The 19883-nt window shown below is 42.3% G+C and overlaps 1 protein-coding gene across 1 annotated transcript; it reads right to left on the bottom strand.

The window, feature by feature from the left end:
• Positions 1–246: 246 nt before the first annotated feature.
• On the bottom strand, positions 247–18328 carry LOC306933293 (activating signal cointegrator 1 complex subunit 2-like). Its single transcript, XM_079515443.1, has 19 exons — positions 18190–18328; positions 15735–15844; positions 15137–15295; positions 14252–14425; positions 10570–10699; positions 10229–10296; positions 9970–10083; positions 9633–9745; positions 9417–9491; positions 8068–8172; positions 7907–7975; positions 7084–7158; positions 5881–6121; positions 4939–5135; positions 4565–4684; positions 2549–2773; positions 2201–2288; positions 1837–1931; positions 247–1697 (listed from the first exon to the last, which is right to left on the bottom strand). The coding sequence occupies exons 2-19, from the start codon at positions 15819–15821 to the stop codon at positions 1526–1528; spliced, it is 2307 nt and encodes a 768-aa protein (XP_079371569.1). The 5' UTR covers positions 15822–15844; positions 18190–18328; the 3' UTR covers positions 247–1525.
• Positions 18329–19883: the final 1555 nt, after the last annotated feature.

Below are 19883 nucleotides of genomic sequence, written 5' to 3'. Positions count from 1 at the left end.
CTCAACCCTTTTCTCATCTTTCCCAAGTTTCAAGAATCTTGAATAGGAAATCACAAACCTACACAACACTGTTAGCAGAATCAAATGGCATATTGTGAAAATGTGTTGAATATGCATCACTACTTAAAATACTGTTTCAGATCATCAAAAAAGCTACTATGCAGTTGGCTTTGACACAACATAACCTTGATGTCCATCACTTTAGCCAACATCACAAAGCTTTGACCAAAAGAATCCTCGAAACAGTCAGTATTACTGTATTTATTTTGTTTTTGTAATAACAAAAAAAATCACAAATATGCTTTTGTTACAAAATGCTCTGTGCATGGCAAAATGTAGAAGCTTTCTTTCCTCATTTGTTTGAGATAGGAGGGACCTCTCTGTGCTTCCAAACATGGGAACACACGACTATGCTAGTGAGATGTTAATGTAGCAACTTATGCCTGATGAACCTAGCGCCATGTAGTGCACCAAAAATAGCCAATGTACAAGCTCAACACAAGTCTGGATTGGTTACTCTTGGTGCACAACACCTGCGCACAACCAAGTATAAATCACCTATTACTTTGTATAGGATTTTACTGAGTAAGATGTAGACAAAATCCACACACGCACTTGAAAAACAACTTCCACACATGGTACTCTGAAGAGTAGGGGGTTATCACACACTCCAAAAAAAAAAAAAAAAAAATATTCCCACCCAGCTTCTGATGTTCGGAATAGCATTACCAGGAGTCCAGGACATGGAGTTTCAAAGCGGTACCCTATGACTCTTCCTTTTATTCCTATGATGTTGTTCATATAATGATAATGTCAAAGAAACCGCCAGTTTCCTCAAAATGGACCTTCATAATAAACAGATTTGTTACTTGGCAAAATAAAGCTCTTGTCATGTCTTTCTCCTTGTCGCTGATTTGGTGGGTACATTTTCTTTCTTAAAGCTACAATCCATATCTTTTATGTCCTGGACTGGTGGAGAGAGGAAATTTCAACTGTAACACCCATGACTCAACTCAGGGTCTCCCACATGGGAAACCAAAAATCTAGCTCAGTCAAGAGGGAAGCCCCACTTGGGCAAGGGAGATACTGGGCTTCAGGCAGGGCAACTTGTCAACCAGTAGGTCACTCCTACCAAACACCAGGGTCTACATTTCTCAATGAAAAGGGAGACGATCTACAACCACTGCAGATGTGCCAGTTCTATTGTATCAACATACTCTACCATACAGATTGGTCAAAATAAAGATTAATTCATTTAAAAAGACCTGGACTGCAGCTGTGAAGGACAATGAAAGAAAAATCTAACTTGTGCGCAGATATCGACTATTACCAGGACTATAGCACGATGTTGGGGAGACTTGAAGAGGGTCATGTTCTGACTGAAAGCCACAACCATAAAATGTAGCTCTTTAGGATACCTCAGCCTTGACCTCTTGCTTCAGTGTTTGGCCACAGCCCCTCTGCGTTTCCTGTACCGGACGTGCGGTTTTGTCATGCTCCAGGCTGCCCGTCATACGAGTGCAGTTCAGGAGGGGATCATGCCCTTGTTCCTTTTGCGGTCGGCCATGGAACGGCGGTTGTGGTTGCCGCCTCGGCCCTTAGCGACCTCCTTCTTCCGTCTGTCCTGTAAGGTCTCCTGGGTCTGGCCCTGGCCCTTTGGCTTGCCCGCCACGTCTCTGGGAGGCGCTGGCCGGTATCTGGAAGAACAGGAAGGATATGGGGAAAAATAAAGATGGATGGATTGGATTTCTAACGTTCTAAGGTTTTGGCTCTCTTGGTATGAAAGTAACAGTGAGTCAAGACAGTGAATTGCAGGAGTGTGTGTGCCGTCTTTACCCTCTCCTCTGCTGCATGGTAGCTCTTCTAGCTTCAGCCCTCTCCCTCAGCAGGGCTGGGTCCTGTATAAACTGGTCCTTATTCACTGCATTGCTCTGCAGATGAAATGAGAACACAAATATATATATCTGCATATAGGGCAGGGCGTATGGACTGAAAATCAGGAGACACACTGGCATGGCTTCATGGAAGAAAAGAGTTATGTCTCATAATGCACCTTCAAACTATCGATATTGATATAAACAGTATTGTTTCACCCTCATTTGAAAATAACGACATCGATATAACTTAAAAAGTCGATATACCGCCCGCCCAGCCCTATCTGCATGTGAAGACCACATGCCTTTGCATCTCTGACTGTTACCTCCTCAGCCTCTTCCTCATCTTCATCCTCTTCATCCTCCAGAGCTGCTCTGCCTACTGTTCGTAGTATTTGTGGGACAGTGAATGGCCTGCAGGGAGACAGAAAGGCATGATCTTACATTTACAACTTCAAGTATACTGTATGTAAATACTGTCAAATTGCAGTCCGTGGCAACTTACTATAAATCAAAAACATGTCAATGTAAATGTATACAGTGAGTGCCCACCAGATAATACAAAGATCCAAAATTCAAGACTGTTGAGGTTTTAGTAATTTTATAAATGTCCGACAGTCATATTTCTTGAGTCAGAGTAAATGAGGAACCAGTAAAAACCACTGCTACACAACCTTCGGTTCAGCAGGCTGTCTCCATCCAGGTCGTTTGCCCCCACTTGGTTGATGTCGTAGGTGTCGTCATAGTCATCGTCATAGTCGTCTAGGCCGTAATCGGCTGGTGTACGCCCTGGTTCGATCACGATCTCGTCCACTACTGTCTCGTAGGCGTGGTAGCGGGCCCTCTGGTCCTCGATGTGCTGCTTGTCATTCAATAGGTCTCGAGCACTTTCCCCTTTCCTGTGGGATCAAACATGTAGTGCAGAGATCACACTTAATTCCACTAACACAAAACATCGTCATCTACTAATGTTCAGACTTACATGGCCTATGTTTCATAGAGTTGGAGCAATTTCCCGTTTACCTGGTTTAGTCCAGTGTACAAGCTTAGAGTGGTTTCATTTTATATGGATTGACTGTAACCGGCACGTCATTATAAGACGTGTTGGCAAGTTAAAAGTAGACTACAACTATATTTTAGTATAAAAGAAGGCATAACACATTCATTTCTATATTATAAAATTATCTTTAATTCATATTTAACATAATTGATTGACTTTTCTGTATATGGGTGTTTTTTTGTTCAATGACATTTCCCCTGCAAATGTACTGTATGTGTACTTCAGCCTCAGTTGCCAGAATGTTTTATCTGCAAGCATGACTCCACCTCGGGAAAACACTGGCATTGCATGGATTGTTTGATTTTCAAGGAAGTCACTTGATTGAGTGGTTTCGATTCATTTCAGTACGGTCTGAAAAATCTACTGACAAGTTGAAACTTTAATCCGTTATCTCACCATTGTATAATGTATTTTAAACCCCAGTTTGATAAGAATTCTAGACAAAAATTGTCTACGGAGAAAAGACTGTTTTATCAAACCCATTAACCATGGGTTAGGCATGGTGTCCCTAATCGTATGCATGCGAAATGTTCAAAAAATGGGCTGAAAGAAATCATTAACATGGTGAATCACATCTTGATGACATCATCAAGATGTGATTCACCATGTTAATGATTTTTTTCAGACCTCCAGTTCTAGGAAACACAGAATGGGGGGATTCTTTTTATTATTTCCACACAGCTCTAAGGTATATTAATTTAACACCTTGAGGGCCCGGACCTATTTAATCCATTAATAAAATGTGCCCATCATTTATAGCGCCCGGACCACTTTTACCGGGGGACCGGAAGTTGTTGTGTTGTGTTGTAGCAGCTAACAATAGCCACACCACTCTAGAGTCGATCGACAACAACGGGACACAGGATCTTTTTTCATAATTAGACGGGATGATTTAGATCGCGAGTTATGAACGTTTTAAGATTTTCGTTGTCGTCCGCTAAACAGCTTCGATGACGTGTCACTGTTGTGCAACACCGAGGATTGGGCAACAAGCGCTCCTAGGCTGTGGAGCCCGGTTTTGATATCATTAATCTCCGTCCCATTTATCAATCTCCGTCCTGGGCAACTGACCATGAACTTGACGGTGATCTCCGTCTGGGGCCCTTAAACTGTTACCATCCAGCCACAATACCCCTGAGCAACCGCCCCTGAGCCATTACTCACTACCTCCGGATGCAGCGGGGACTTTTATTTTGAAGACCTCAAAATTCACCCCAAAATGAACCGGAAGCAAAATCACTTAAAGCTAATGTGGCTACCATCTTTTTAGAAGACATCAGAAGCGTTAATATTGTAACCGCAAGGTAGCAAACATTTAGTAATGAGCCACTAACATAGACATTCTGTTCAATCACAATAAAGGGTTTCTAAGATACAATGAGGATGGATGGGGGGTAATCATTCCATTGAGGGACCACAGATGAACCGAGCATTACCTAGCGACGGGTACGCTGCTAGACGGTGGATATCAGCGAGACCATTCTGAATCAATAAAAAACTAAAAAGACATTAAAGACGTGGCCAGTTTTGTCAACAGAAGGCAAAGCTTCATGCAGATGCCAGTGCTGGGTTATAATGGAAATCCAAGCCATTCTGAATGTTTTTCAATGAACAAGTCCCATTCACTCACCTTCTGCCCTTCCAGATGCGTGACATGTCCACTTGGTCTCTGTGGAAGACATCAAACTCGTCGTCGTCAAACACATTGGACCTGTCAGTAAGCACGGTGGGAGGCTCCTGCTTCACTGGCCTGGGGAGACAGGGAGGGAAACAAGTCAAATACAGCAATAGCAGTGACACTGCCATCCATTTTCCATTACGTCAGAAATCAGTCCTTTCCACCCTGAAATATCTACCTCGTATGAAATGGAAGAGATAAATGTTACTTCCACAGCTAACCCAAGAAAGAAAAGAGCAGTGAAGCTGGCTATTTTCACAATTTGTCCCACAACATGAACAAAGTATATCAAAGGACTTAAGTGGTTAGGTTTTGGTTATTGATACCTGGGCATGGTGCGGTCCAGTTGGTCCAGGCCGGGTGACAGGTTGCCTTCTAGGATGTTGTTGATGACCAGCTCAGTATTATAGTCGTACTCCTGCAGACAGGCCAGTAGGAAACCCTCTCCCAGGTCAGGCAGCAAGTCCCTGATACACGTTAGCAGAGACTCCAGCTCCCCAGCACTCAATGAACACGCTGCACCCTGGACCACACACAAACCAGTTCAAGTAGCAGGGTAGAAGTAATTAAAATCAAGGGCCAAGCCACTCGCTAACCATGTCATTATATGAAAAGTAGAGCCCGACTGATATATCGGCCATTATCTGACCTTTTTGACGACATTGGTATTGGTATTTGGTAATTATGCAGCCTGAATTATTTACCACTTTCAACCTGGTATCCCTATTTTTGGCATGTGATAAGACAATTTTCAAAATGCTTTAAAAAACAAATAGCCAATCTACAAGCTCACAACACGTTGGGACACATCGAGAGCTTGTAGATAAGTAATTTGTTTAGATCTATTTTTAATTTATTCAAATTAATTTGAAACTTTTGGTCAAAACATTGGTTAATCAATCGGTGGTCTACGACTCTTCAAAGTCGCGATCAGACAAAAAAAAGATCTCTGCTGTCCGGATGAAACCAACTCCAAAATGTTCATTTTTCAGGAAATGAAAAATATACATTTTTCAGGAAATTAAGGAAACCTTATATTTTGAAAACAAAGCAATACTGCCTCATCAAAGTTGGTGTTGTGACTTTATAGTCCAATGGAGTTTTGTCCCAAGCGCTTTTTACTACTTTTCATTGGTTCGATATTTTCGAAACAACACACATCTAAAACCTAAAAAATGGAGTTAAGTGGTTTCCTCCCAACAGCAACGATATTAGGTATGCCACAATCCAATTAGTTAAAATCAGAATAAAATAACAGGAGGACTAACATTGTTTCCCTTGTAGGGCATATTCAGCATGGCCTCTGCCCCCCTGGGACTCTCCCCACCCTCGCCTGCTTCTCTGACCCCTGGTGGTGACTCCCCACGACACCAGGCCACATCCCCACCCACTGCCCCTTGTGCAGCTGCAGAGGTCTTGGGCTGAGCTTGGCTTTGAGGTCTCCTCCGGCCTGTGCTGTCCCAGGCACTCTGCACTCCTTGTAGCAGGTATGACGTCCTGGTCTCATCTCTAAAAGGAATCAGGGGCACCATTAGAGGGAATGCAGGCCCAAACTGTAGACAGTATTTTAAATGGAAAAATACATACATAGCCTTTACTTTTAGAAAATGGGACAATCCTATGAGTCTGAAATTTGTGAAGGGAATAGTTCACCACCAAAATGAGACAATTCCCCTATAAATGACTCAACCCCTTGAATTCATGGAGATTTTTTTTGTCACATTCTTGATCCAATATTCCTCCTACACCTTGGATTACAGAGTTGTTTTTGAGTTTATTATTGCCTTGGCCTCACATTTACTTCAATTAATCAAATGTTGGAATATTGGACCAGGAATGCAACAAAAAATCACCATGAATTCAAGGCTTCATGGGTAGAGTAATCGACAGAAAATAAGTTGTCCTTTTAGAAAAACCCTTTTTTTGTTTCCTTTTAAATGTGTAGGCTGTTATAAATGTAGCCTATCAAGTCTACTGACAACTATCATCTCATTGTACGTGCACGTGAGAGAGGGGAGATAGAAAAAGAGACAGCGAATGAGAGAAAGGGGTAGAGTGAAATTAAATTATAAACAAGTGAGTGTATTATTCAACTGTATCATGCTCTACGTATTTGGAAAAACAGCCTTCATGTCGCTTGGTGAAAGATAATGTCAGTCCATGTTGTGTCTGTATTTTGTGAAATGAATGCATAGGCAGGCTATACAGTAGTTGTACAACTAGAACCTGACAACAGCAGCTGTCATTTTAAACAGCATCCCGTAACCCTAGTCTCTGATGCTGTTGTATTACACAACACACCTCTGAACAGTTAACTTGTTTCTTTTTTGGTTAATAAAAAAAATAAGTGACCAACATTGGCTCAATTCATTCATGTCTATTCGATTTTCTCGATTGAAAGATAAATTAGTTCTAATATAACCAAACAGAAACACAAGTACTAAAACGGACTCTATATAGCTTCTAGTTACATGAGAGGTAAAGCCTGCTGTAGAAGGCTGATGTCGTCTGCGATGGGGAATTGATCATCATAGTCTGACAAGAACCTGAGAGGAAAACAACATACACATGATTAATACACTCAATAAATCAATCAATTTGTCACCTATTCTAGAGCAGATGGTCATGAAAATAATTGTTCGGTTCATTGGTCTACACTCCCTTGTGGCATTTCTCACTGTACACAATGAAATGTTTAAGAATTTAACCCCAGTATCCTAGTATCAGGAGCAGTGGCCAGCTACAGAGGGCAGCAACTCGGGCAGCAGTTGGGGGTTAAATCAGTGTATTGCTCAGGGACACCTCGACACAGGGCACTAACCAGGAACCTTCTGTTTCCCAGGCAGCCTCTCAGCTACAGCCACCACGATTTTCAGTTTAACCTTAGAACACTAAACCCAACTTTTGTCACACCATCACTAAACCCGGTATATTTTACCCGATAATATTCCATTAAAATATTTCTCATCAAAATATATTAAAGTACAGCAATACATGGCAAATTGAGGTACTACCCAAGGACCCACCTACCTCAGACATCAGCAACATTATTAAAATCACAAACATTATTGTCCGGGTGAAAGTCCGGGTTTAGTGGTCTAGGGTTAAGGATATCCCCTATTCGATCATGTGTTTTTTACTGGATATTTGATTGAGCATTGAAATGCTACTGTACATTGCCAACTTGAATGAAATTAGACTATTCCTCATTAAGGGGGTCAACCGTAAGTCCGAGGACCCATGAGGGATCCAGTACACTGTGAAAACTACGGTCTCTTGGACCATTGAATGTACCTCTTCTCAGGTAGAAAAGATGTGAAATGTTGTAGGAGCTCCTCTGCAAATGTTTGGATGTTTTCGCCCCTGCAAGGCACCAAAAATCAGCGTTAGGGTGTGTCACAGTAGAGAAAAATGCTGCATGCTAAACTTCTCTTATAACAGTAGTGGAGTCTTACCCCTCCAGGATGGGCTGGAGGCAAGTGTGTTGCAGCAGTAAGTGCGCCATCTCCACCATCTTGCGGCCAGAGTGGGACACCCGCTTCCACAAGTCCTCCTGAAGACTAGAGGAGGAGGGTCATTCATTAAGGCTGCTAAACAACCCAGTAATGGCCCCTACACACTGTAGGAGTTTTAAAGTTGTCGGCGAGTCATCAGATCGTTATGTATTTCACACTGCAGGAGTCTTTTTTGAAATCGTCTGTCATTATATCGTTGTGGCTTTCACACTAAACGATTGGTCGCAGACTAGGCATCACACACTGCAAGAGTTCACCAAGATGCGATCAAGACCCGATATTCATTTGTTTTTACTTGATCATTTTTACATCTCACGCACGTGCATGATGCCGTGATACGAGCGTGAGACCGACACAGAGGACGCCCCTCTCTCTCTCTCTGTGCATGCCACACACAGGAATAGCCAGGCTACACGGCGAAATGTTTGTGACAGTGTGTAATGTAGCCTACGTGGGCTGCAGTGACACAGGACGTTAAATCTTGATTTTCATGAAATAACGTCTCTCTCCGCGTGCACGCACGCACGCAGACACACACACAGAGAGAGAGAGAGAGAGAGAGAGAGAGAGAGAGCGTACGAGGTCCAAAAGTTTGCTCCGATGCGGTTTTATCAACATTATTCAAGTGAAATGATTTGGTTATGGTTTATTTAACAGCAACATTGGGCTAATGCTACCATGTACGACACAGGCCAGGGATGTACCCAAGGAATAATGGTTCTATATTATCATCTGATCATCTATCGATACAGCCGACACGACAGACAGACAGACAGACAGCAGTGCGGTGAGCAGTGAGCACAGCTGTCCTGTGCTCTCATTGGCTGTAATACAGGACTTCTCGGGACGCGATCGCAACCCATTTAATACTGTACGATGTCCAGTCTGCGACAGAGCCAAATATCAAACTTGCTTGATATTCAGCAACGCTCGGGAAGGCGTCGGCGAGCACTTTTATCGGCGCTATATCTTCTCGCAGCGAGCAAAACCCCCGATCTTGTGTCAGATCGGGGGTTTTGTCGGCGAGCGGCAAAAATGGTCCCCGACAGCATAATCGGAGCAAATATCGGGCAGTGTGTACGAGCCATAACCCAGCTGTATGGCCTGGATTCAGTCCTCACAACTACAGTACTGCATCATCAGCCATATTCCAAATGTCCAGGTAATTATTTTGTTTTGCATGACTGGGAAAGTTCAGCCTGAAAACAAAAGCAAGAGAAAAAAGGGGGAAAAAGAAAGAAAAAAATCCCTATTAGTGGGTGAACAATCCGACGATTAGATTTACCCACCTTTTATCGTCAAAGTCCCTCTTTTTCAGTGCCTTCTCAAGTTCAGGTATGGCGGTCTCATAAAACGAGGCCAGTCTACAATTCCAAGAAACAAGGTGGAATATGAATTATTAGTGTGGTTACCCCGTAGGGCAACACACTATAGTACTTGTTGTTCATTAATCTACGAGTGATTCACATTAAGGAGGTGCTGCTGTGAGCTTTCCATCTGGGTACCTGGTGAGGAAGCCGTGGGAGTGGAAGGCGGCACAGGCAGCAGGGAAGATATCCAGGAAGGAGTGTATGGTGGTGGTGGAGTCACACAGGTACAACACCAGGTCCGCCAGGTCCTGAGAGCGACACACAAGCATGTTTCAACTGGACTGTTCCAATCACCCTGAAAGCATCTCTCCTCTTCAAGCTTTTGAATGAGTTATTGACAAGACATGGATATATTAACAAAAATGACATGTAGCAATGTAGCAGTGTGTACACAGGCAGGTGTGCATGTTTGTGTGCGTGTCACCGTGTGTATGAGTGAGTGCGTAAATGAGTTAGTGAATGAGTGCCAGACCTGCTGACTCATGGTCATTGCAGTGGGGCGGCTGTGTGCATTCAGCTTCAGCGGTTCTATGGCTATGGCTTCGTCACACTGGAGACCACACTTATCTAAGATGGTATCAAATATCTACAGAGAACAGAGAGTAAATGAGTATAGATTAGAGACAGTCTGATGCATTCAATCAAGAAAATCTTGTGGCATACAAGATATATCCTTTATGGACTGAAGGGCTCGGTTTGGAAAATAGCTATTGTGTCTCTCTCTCCCTTACCTGTAAAATTGAGGGCACCGTCTCATCCAAGTCGACATAGTAACTGGGCTGCTGGGTAAAGATGTTCTCTAAAAAAGGATAAAACAAGGAAGTGAAATACCTTTACAATCCAGTTTATTATGTTTTCAGCAACGTAATTGTGAAATTGTAATGAGGCTCTGTACTGTAAGTCTGTATGTCACTCTGTTCACAAATTACTCATTGCATTGTATCATTATCAAACCACAGTATATCTAAGTCTAGTTACTCTATCTTCTAGTATTTGGTCAAAGGTGTCCGAAGAGCGAAACAGGTCAAGATGGGCAACTCTACAGTAAATTGCCCTTGTTCTTTAGGATTACCTATCATCTTATGCAGCAGCTGGGCGTTTCCCTTCCCAAAGAGAACACACAGGTCCAGGATCTTGGGAATGTCAAAGAGGTAGTTCTCGTAGATGATCTCTCCGAATACAGTCGGGGTTAGAAAATTCTCCTGAAGGGAGAGAAACCAGTTGTTCAAGATCACATCTCTGTCCAGTGACAAAATATCTCAATAGAACATTACAAAAAAAATGTTTTTGTAATTGGGTTGACAATATATTTTGAAATCTGGGCAGGGAAAAAGCAGCAAAACACCTAATCTAGGTACACATGATCTTGGGAGTCATGTGTCAAACATCTTTTTGATATCCCATACTCTTTGATTTTCGACTGGATTCCACTAAGGGAAGGGCCTATTTTCCTTTAAAGAAAATGAAGGAAAAAAAATCACTCGTGTCATGTGAAGTGGGGGCGCTCTTTCCATCATACATCACTAACATCACATTTCGTGCTCAGCCAATCAAATCATCACAAATGTCATTCCAGCCAATCACTTTTGGCATCTTCACTTTTCTGCCCTCACTTTTCATCCTCGATATGTACTTTGCTCAGCCAATCAAATCATTATGTTTCTGTTCACACAAACAGACAAAACTGGGCATAGGAGGGGCTAGCGCCCCTCAAAAATGACAGAATATCCAATCAAGCCCAAATTTGAATCACAACTCTATAAGGCCTGCTTTAGACTGCAGTCACTTCAAGTCAGATCCGATTCAAATCCGATTTTTTTCTCAAATCCGATCTTTTGGCCCGGTCATTCACACTACCGTTTGCAAGTGACCAGATCTGATCTGTGCTTTCAGACTGATTTTAACAACTCAACGCAAAGCCGTCCTGCATCGACATATCTGCTTTGGTTACCATGGTAACCGAGTTGTTTTTTTCCCGGTTTGCAATGCCGTCAGCCCGTTGATCAATATCACTCACACACACACGAGTCATTACTGTATTTTTTTGGACCGACATTAATGAATGAAATAAAAAAAGAACCCCCCCCCGCAGTACAATTGCACAAATAAACCTCAGCTGCGTGAATCTCAGCTGATTTCATTCCACAGTGGCGAGGCGCACAAACTGATGCCTTTCATCATAATATTTAAATATTAAAATGGCGGAAGTAAACGTATATGTTTAGCTCTACATTAGCTATCCAACTTCATTTAACTTTGCCATTGTTTAATATGTTGATAAGAGCATGGGATTGTCTGTGAGGGAAGGTTTTTGAAACATCAGGTTTCATGGATCATGTGCGCTGCGGCCTTGTTATTAAACACTACGTAATGAATGTTCACTGCATTAATATCAAGTTCCATATGTTGCCCACCATGTCCATGTAATGTTACAGTAGGCTACCTGGCTACAGGCTTATTTGGACACAAACATGTTTAGTTGTAGGCTTGTAGCCTATATTCCATCGCGCGCCGTGCATCATTGATTATGTTGTATCCAAAATAACAGATCTGCAAGCTATCAACACGCCATGAAACGGCATGTCGACAGCTTGTATGTCTGTTTTTTGGGGGGTAGCCGACCCAACGCACGTTACGCATTGGAACAAGCCATGGGTTTGAGAGGCTGATTGATGTAAACTTACAGTATTAGATATTTAGTAGCATATTTAAAGTTGTCACTTGTCACGACGATGGCTGTTAGCTAGCTGTTGCTCTATTTTGGAACTTTGCACGAATAAGATGAATGACGTTACTTCAGTGAAAACTAAATGGAGATATACTTTATCAGACTCCTGTCCTGGAAATATAATGGAACCATGAGAAGGTTGGAACTTTGTTCAGCCAACGGAACGTGAGTAGCCTAGTAGGCTACACTCACTGTGAACAGCGGGGAAATTGGGGAATGTCGATGGATGCAGTGCGCAATTGTCTTTGATTTGATTGATATTAAGATAGACGCAAAGAGCGGCTGAGCCTAAATCAATGTATAGTATCATACTATAGGCCTACATTGATTTAGCTATACGTGCATTTTAGGGGGCACCTTTCTTTTTTTTGACGGGAATTCCCGGGAAAAGGTTGGCAAATTCCCGGGATTTAAAATGAGCCAAATCCGGGAAAATATTAAACCCTACACAGTAGGGAGGTGCTGACCACGGGAGACAAACTTTAAAATAGAAAGGAGAGGTCGCACAGCTCGTAGTCCCGATGCCAAAAATACTTTGTATTATACAATACATTGTAGGAGAAAACTTTCGCACACCTAGAAATCAGGCGTATGCACAGGTGCGTAGGCCAGTGGACATCAATGACAGCAATAAAGGTACACCCGCACACTGTGTATTTGCTCGGCACATGAGTATTTCCTTAATGAAGCAACGTTTCGGTCCCTCCGGACCTTCCTATTATACAATACATTAAAAAAGTATTTTTGGCATCGGGACTACGAGCTCTCCTTTCTATTTTAACCAACAACAATCTCACATTGCAGATAGGACCGTGTGTAGCTGTTCTCTACCATTCCGCGAGAAATCATCCTCATAAACGGCCTTGTTTCTGTAGCCTACATTTAGAGAAGTTTAGAATATTGTACGGAGGCATCCTCCAGTGATATGACAGGAGGAGCATCATTTCACATCCTACCTGGTTTGCATTTAACCGCCTCCCCCCCTTCGGAATTCCAATAACTTTTTCATATTGCGTCAAATAAGAACTGTGTTCCAAAAATAAACAAATATTCACAGCGGTTTGACTCTAATGGATATAAAGAATCAACTGACTGAGAGAAAACATTTTCGCTAGAAACAGACAGTATCAAATATGAGTGACTGACTGTTGTAACCATACAGAGACACCTCCCCGACAATATCGTTTTGACAGTTTATTTATTTTTGGACCACAATGCTTATATGAGACAATTTAAAATTAAACTTCTGTGACCCTGGACCAAGGGATGAGCGAGTGACGTCAGGACTTTGGTACAGATTTCACCGTCTGTCCGGCGTCCGCTGTAATGCTGACATAATGAAGTGACATTATTCCTATAAAACAAACGTGTGTTGCACTATTGTTTTCTCTCTTTTCTGTACTCTCGCTTGTTTTCTTTTGCTCTCGTTTCTCTCTCTCTCTCTTGTTTGTTTACTTAAATAAAAATACTCGCGCTCTGGTCACGCTGCGGGTGACGTTTGGACAGTTTGATATGTGACTCAGGTCACTTCATCTGGTCGTTGCATTCAGACTGAGACAGATCTCCTCAGATCGGATTTAAATCAGATTTGAAACCACCTCTGGATGTGACTCAAGTCACATTTGAAAAAATCGGATTACATGTGACCTGTCTGCATTTAGACTTATTTAAGCAAATCGGATTTCTATCTTGAAGTGACACAGATCTGATTCAGGCTACATTCAGTCTAGATTTGGCTGCCAGTGTAAATTGGGCCTAATTAGTGAACCTCAAAAAGATTTTGCTCGCCCGCAGCTACCGTGGTTCCTGACAGCTGCAACCCACGACTTACACATCCCTGGGGAAAGGCCACCTGCCCTGGTGAAGACACTCCGTGAGCACTCTTTTCTAATTTAAGATTGATTTACAAAAAATTACATTTTAAATTCACACACATGCTCTTCAATACAGTTTACCTTTTGAAAGTGAAATGGTCGCACTGTCGAGGCTCTGACCTCTAAAATCCATGTTCAGCTGTTATTCCTACCTTGGACTCCTTGTGTGTGGCCATCCTGAGGAAGGTCATGAAGACAGCTCGGTGGACGCAGCGCTGTGTGTCTGCCACGACCGGGGTGGAGGGCAGAGAGGCAGGGTCCAGGCCCCGGGGAGCATGATGCAGATAAGAGTCCAGACATTTCTGCAGAGACTCATCAAACACCACCTGACAGGATACACAAATGCCTGATGGTGAGAAAACTACAGTAATATCAAAGCAAACGTCTATATCCACTATCCAGTAATACATGAATATAACAAACTCCACAATGGTAAATGGTGCATTCATTTAGCGACTTTCTCTGTGCAAGGCACCAACCTGCTTATCGGGAGCAATTAGGGGTTATACGACGTTATAACTATAACTGATTAATTGCATGGTCAAAACGACTGATATATATTGAGATATTGCAGTACAAGTTTCCAGTAGGGTATGATTGATGGTGAAGCTGAAGACTTCCATAAAGAAATAAAGAGTGCATTCTTACTACCCGATTTATTAGCACTTCAACACACCTACATGTTTTTATTCTGTGAACTAGCTTGTGCCAACTGTCCCGCGCTGTTGGTCAATAAAAACAGTGTGATTCATTAATTCAGACTAGAACGATTGGGAGCAGACTTGGGCTGAAGAATTTATGCAGAATTTGTCCCACTCGAGTGGCATAAACAAGGTGTGAAAGGCCCTTAACCCAGAGGTAGCCCGGGATCAAACCAGAAACCTTCTGATTCCCACACTCTACCTCATGAGCCACTGCTGCCCCCTCTATCATATCCAATACGCATTAAGCCAGCCAAAAGCCATGACTTAAGTATACAACAACAAAACAGGTGTGAAGGATTTGAACCATAAAGGCAGTAGGTGACGGTCCCACACCTGACACCAGAACTTGTCATGGGGCAGTGCTAGCAGCCACTCCAGATCCTCAATGATGAACTTGGCATGTTCGAGAAACTCCTCCACCTGGGCAGGTGAGACGTTCTCTGGCAGGGGCTTGTAAGGCACAAAAAACCTCTCCTCCTTCCTGTCTGGGTGCTGACAAGAAAAAGCTGTACATCAATGATTGATTGATAAATAAAATTTGATTGATTGATTGATTGATTGATTGATTGAAAATGTTATTAATAGATTGCAGAATGGGTACAGTCCAAGGAAGGTACACGTCAATACAAAAACTGCTAAGAGGATACAACCAGAAAAATCAGGGTCCTCCATTTTCAATACATCAAAACATTTAAAGACATACAAATATACACATCTATGCAAAATACAAATCAAAATCATCAATAAACAGTTAGGGAATACGTGAACAGTTTAGTAAAAAATAAGGGGGGGGGGGGGGGGGGTAATGACAGTTCTCTTCAGTCATGTAAATACTAAATACCAATCAGAGGCAAGCAACAGACTTGTCCTAGTATGAAGGCACAGTGCCAATGTGCAGTGTTTAGATAACAGCCTGTTAGAGCTGACTCACCAGAGCAGGCAAGGTCCTCTCCTTTCCCAGCGCTCCACCTGGCTCTGTCACCTGCTGCTCATCCAGTGGCACTCTGGCACACGCCATGTGTCGTCCCCCTCTAGTGGTTTCTGAGAAAAGATGGAACACAAGGTAGTTTGGAGTCTGGAGAATTTTGTATTACAAAAATTCTCAGCGTTGGAGTTGATTCATCCATTTGTAACTCTTGGCTCCATTACACTCTCAAAGTTAAATTAACACTGAGGATCACTGTTGGGATTTTTGTTTTTTTAATGTTTTCATTTTTAAGTAACCATATAGATTTATATTGGTTTGGTAGCCTAGCCTATACATTTGTTGATTTGTACCATATTATGTACATTTTAGAAGGAGTCAATGGCATTCAATAATTTACTTTAAAAATATATTTATATATATTGCTGTGTGCTTCTGGTTTATGGTGACAGAAAACGTAGGCAGCTGAATGCAGTTCACAGGTTTAATAAAAATGAATCCAACGATTCTCCCGTGGTGGAGTGACCGATATCCGATATCCGATTATTTGCAGGGTCATATCTGCCGATATTATACGGATTCATTTATGCTGCCTTCAAAGATTAGAAATACACAAAACAAAAGTGACAGAGCCATTGACGTCACGTTATTATTGCGTCATCAATATCTGTGAAAATAATCTGGATAATTTTGAGACCAATCCGATATGGCATTTTTATGGCCGATTTCAATATGCTACCGATTATATCGTGCATCACTAGTTTTTTTACTCTTCTCTCTCAACTCTGACCTCCTTCACTGTCCATGGTGCTGAAGGGGGTGCATAGCATGGGCTCAATGTAGTTGTAATCCAGTAATACCAATACGCATGACAGACAGGTGCAAAACGCCTGTGGACACAAACCCTAGCCTACCCTAAAAGTATTTCCGTTTTGATGCCCAAATTTCCACCTTCTCTTCTCACGCTAGCCCCGTTTAGAACCTCACCCTCTACGATCGGAGCTATTTTCTCACCCAAAAGTCACCCCACATTTCCCTACTATATAAAGCCCATATATGGGAATGCCCATAATGGAGATCCCTGATGTCATCAATATTGGCCAGCAACTCTACATCTGACCTCAAACCCTTAGATCTCATATATGGAGCTGACCTGTTCGACATTCCATATGTTGATCCTTCCCCATCCGTCCTTCCTCTTCTATGTCTCCCTGACTGATACCTGTCCATTTAAACTCTAGACGGGCCTGCTCCAAAGTTATTAGCGCAGCCGCGCCCGGCAACCGGCGAAAACTAGAGTTCTCAACAGGCCCGAAAATTAAGGCCTGGCGGCTGGCCCTACCTGGGCCCTCATCAAACCCTGTACACTCAAGACACTGCCCCCGCTGCCACTCTTAGAGCTCTATATATGGAGCTGACCTGTTCTGACATTCCATATGTTGATCTGACCTCATCAAACCCTGTGCACTCAAGACACGCTCCATATATGGCCAGTACAGAATTTCTTTCATATGTTGATCTGACCCCCCATACCAAAGTGTCCGCTGCTGGGCGAGCGCCAGCGGTCGCCCAGCAGTCTGCCGTCACCATGGCGGATGCGAGGTTGCGTCTCGCCCTCAGGTAGTCTTACTGGTAGTCTGTAAAATGTATGTTCAACGTATGTTCATATAGTGATATGGTTTATTACCGGTATGTCTGAGTCCCGTCTCAGCTGTTATTCTTTTATCAGGCAAGAAATGGCCTATAAAGCGTTTTCTAATTCATACTCTTGTCTTTCTTGTGTGTTCAACTCAGTCCTATAGATTCTGGTAAAAGGTCTTGATTGGCATACACATAACACATTTCAATTTGTCTCGGTCTGAGGATAGGTGTTGTTCCACTAAAAAAGGCGACTGAAAATATTGTGTATAATTTTGAGAGGACCCTTTAGCTTTAGTTTAGGGTGTATCCCCAGGGATCTTTTTGTTTTTAATCCGGCCACAGGACTAGGAGAGCATTTTAATGTGACAGTAACGTCGCCACAAAGCTAGCTAGCCAAGCCAATCCATGGGTTGGTTGGACCAGCTGTGAAAACCTGCCACCGGTACTTGGTTAGTTACCGACTATATACCTGCCAAATAGAAACGGGTTAACTAAACCGATATAACGTTCTCAGTGGGACATGGCAAATATCATTAGGCAGTTAGCTATAACTGGGTCAACGACGTATTATGTTCTGGTGACTCTGGTCAGACAGCATATTCAGTGTAGTCTACTCTAAATACCCATACAGTTTGCAGAGGGGCCAACGTGCTAACATTTAAGGCAACAGTGCGCGACACAACTTCACTTCAACACAAGTGACAGCTACGGTGGCTAGCAGACCGGTCATTCTCATCATGTCGTTTTAATTACCACATTCAAATTGTATTTATATATTTTCTGTATTAACGTTACAAAATAAAATGACAGACTTACTCACCTTTTACTGTGATTATGTTTGAGCCGTTCCATCAAGTGACTGACTTATCATCAACGTTTACAGTTCATCTGGAAGTGCTCAGGAAGTGTAACAGGATTTTTTCCAGGAGGACGCATGTGCGGTAAACTAACGTCACCGGTCAGTTTCCCACGGCACCGGTGGAAAGCGTTAGTTTCTCTAACCAGTGTGATCCGGTCTAGAGCCCGCCTACTGTGTATACTCTATGACTGTGTCCGGTAAATTGCACTCATTACATATTTCTCGCGTAGCCAGACAACTATTCCACAATCTCCGAATGCTATAAAAAAAATCTATTTCTATATATAAATATAGATATATATAAATCGCGGAGGCAACAGTCTGCTACTCATTACATTCATGTACAGTTCCGTATCCGCTTTAGACCCAGACAGAGCCTTAGAAATAACAGGCTCTGGACCCAGACTGGATCAGCAACCCAATGGGAACGTGAAGTCTGAATGCAATATCTTCCATAATATATATGCAAGGGTTAGGGTCTAATAGAGGCATAGCAAACCATCCGATTATGTATGTCTCTCTCTGGAGTAATATTGATTTATTTTCAGTTGAACCCCAAACTACAGTTTAATAAAGAAGCTTGTGATGCCCACTAGTGGCTACAAATGGTAGTCCATCTTAATTAATCTGCATTTTTGTGAATGTACCGGTATTCCCCAACAAAATGAAATGCTATATAAAATAAAGAGGTTAAAAATAAACTGTATGCAATGACTCTCCAAAAACTGAATTTTGCATCAAATTCAAAATTAACGTGCATCACAAATTGCTATTTTTACAGCATCCCCCCTTAAGGGGCTATAGAAACTGCAGGCTTTCTATTCCTGAAAAGTTGCAATGCGATAATGGAAGCCATCGTTCTCACGATAATAGAAATCTAAATATATATTTTAAAAAAACAAATTCTGCCTAACGCACACGCGCGCGCGCACACACACACACGCGCACACACACACACACACACACACACACACCAAGTGTGGGTGTGTGTGTGTGATGAAGTGGTCTATAAAGAGCTGGAAACGTGAGACCGTTACTGAACAAACACTATACACTGTTTGTACATTGTAGGACTAGTAGCATGCCAAAGTTTGTGCTATTGCCATTGAGAATGCATTGGGCGTTTAAGTTAAATAACTCAGAAACTACAAATCATTTCAAAGTAAAAAGTTCCAGCATTTGGCTTCACAGTAAACTGAATTATACAATGTGTGAATGGAGTTTCTAGGTGAAAGTGATTTTTTGACGTGCCATAGAGCTGCCATTGAGCCCCATTATAAATGTATCAAATTTGAAAGCACTATATTTCTAAAACTATGAAACATTTCAAAGATTTATTTTCAGGCAAACATGTCCACCGTAAGATGAACCTAAATAGGTTTGAATGGGGTTTCTAGGTGTAAGTATGTAGGACTAGTAGCATGCCAAAGTTTGTGCTATTGCCATTGAGAATGCATTGGGCGTTTAAGTTAAATACGGGGGGACATATTTTGACAGCAGAAACTGCCTGTCATAATTCCCTCCCTATTCCCTCCCTATTCCAAAGCCCCCCCAGGTACATTATATATTTAAACTATTTTCAGCAATGGTACACTTATTTTTTCAGTGGGTAGATCTTGTTGAGCTGGTCATTTTGAAAGTAGATCTCACGTCAT

This window comes from Electrona antarctica (assembly GCF_951216825.1).
Source record: "Electrona antarctica genome assembly, chromosome: 12".
In the NCBI taxonomy this organism is placed as follows: Eukaryota; Metazoa; Chordata; class Actinopteri; order Myctophiformes; family Myctophidae; genus Electrona; species Electrona antarctica.
Note: the sequence above shows the minus strand (reverse complement) of the source record. Positions and strands in the feature narration are given on the sequence as shown.

Coding starts and splice junctions, on each gene's coding strand:
- LOC306933293 (XM_079515443.1), bottom strand. CDS start 15,821: ATGGCGTGTGCCAGAGTGCCACTGGATGAGCAGCAGGTGACAGAGCCA. Junction 10,084..10,228: donor CGGTGCCCTCAATTTTACAG/GTAAGGGAGAGA, acceptor TGTTCTCTGTAG/ATATTTGATACCATCTTAGA. Junction 5,136..5,880: donor TGCCCTACAAGGGAAACAAT/GTTAGTCCTCCT, acceptor TGTGTGGTCCAG/GGTGCAGCGTGTTCATTGAG.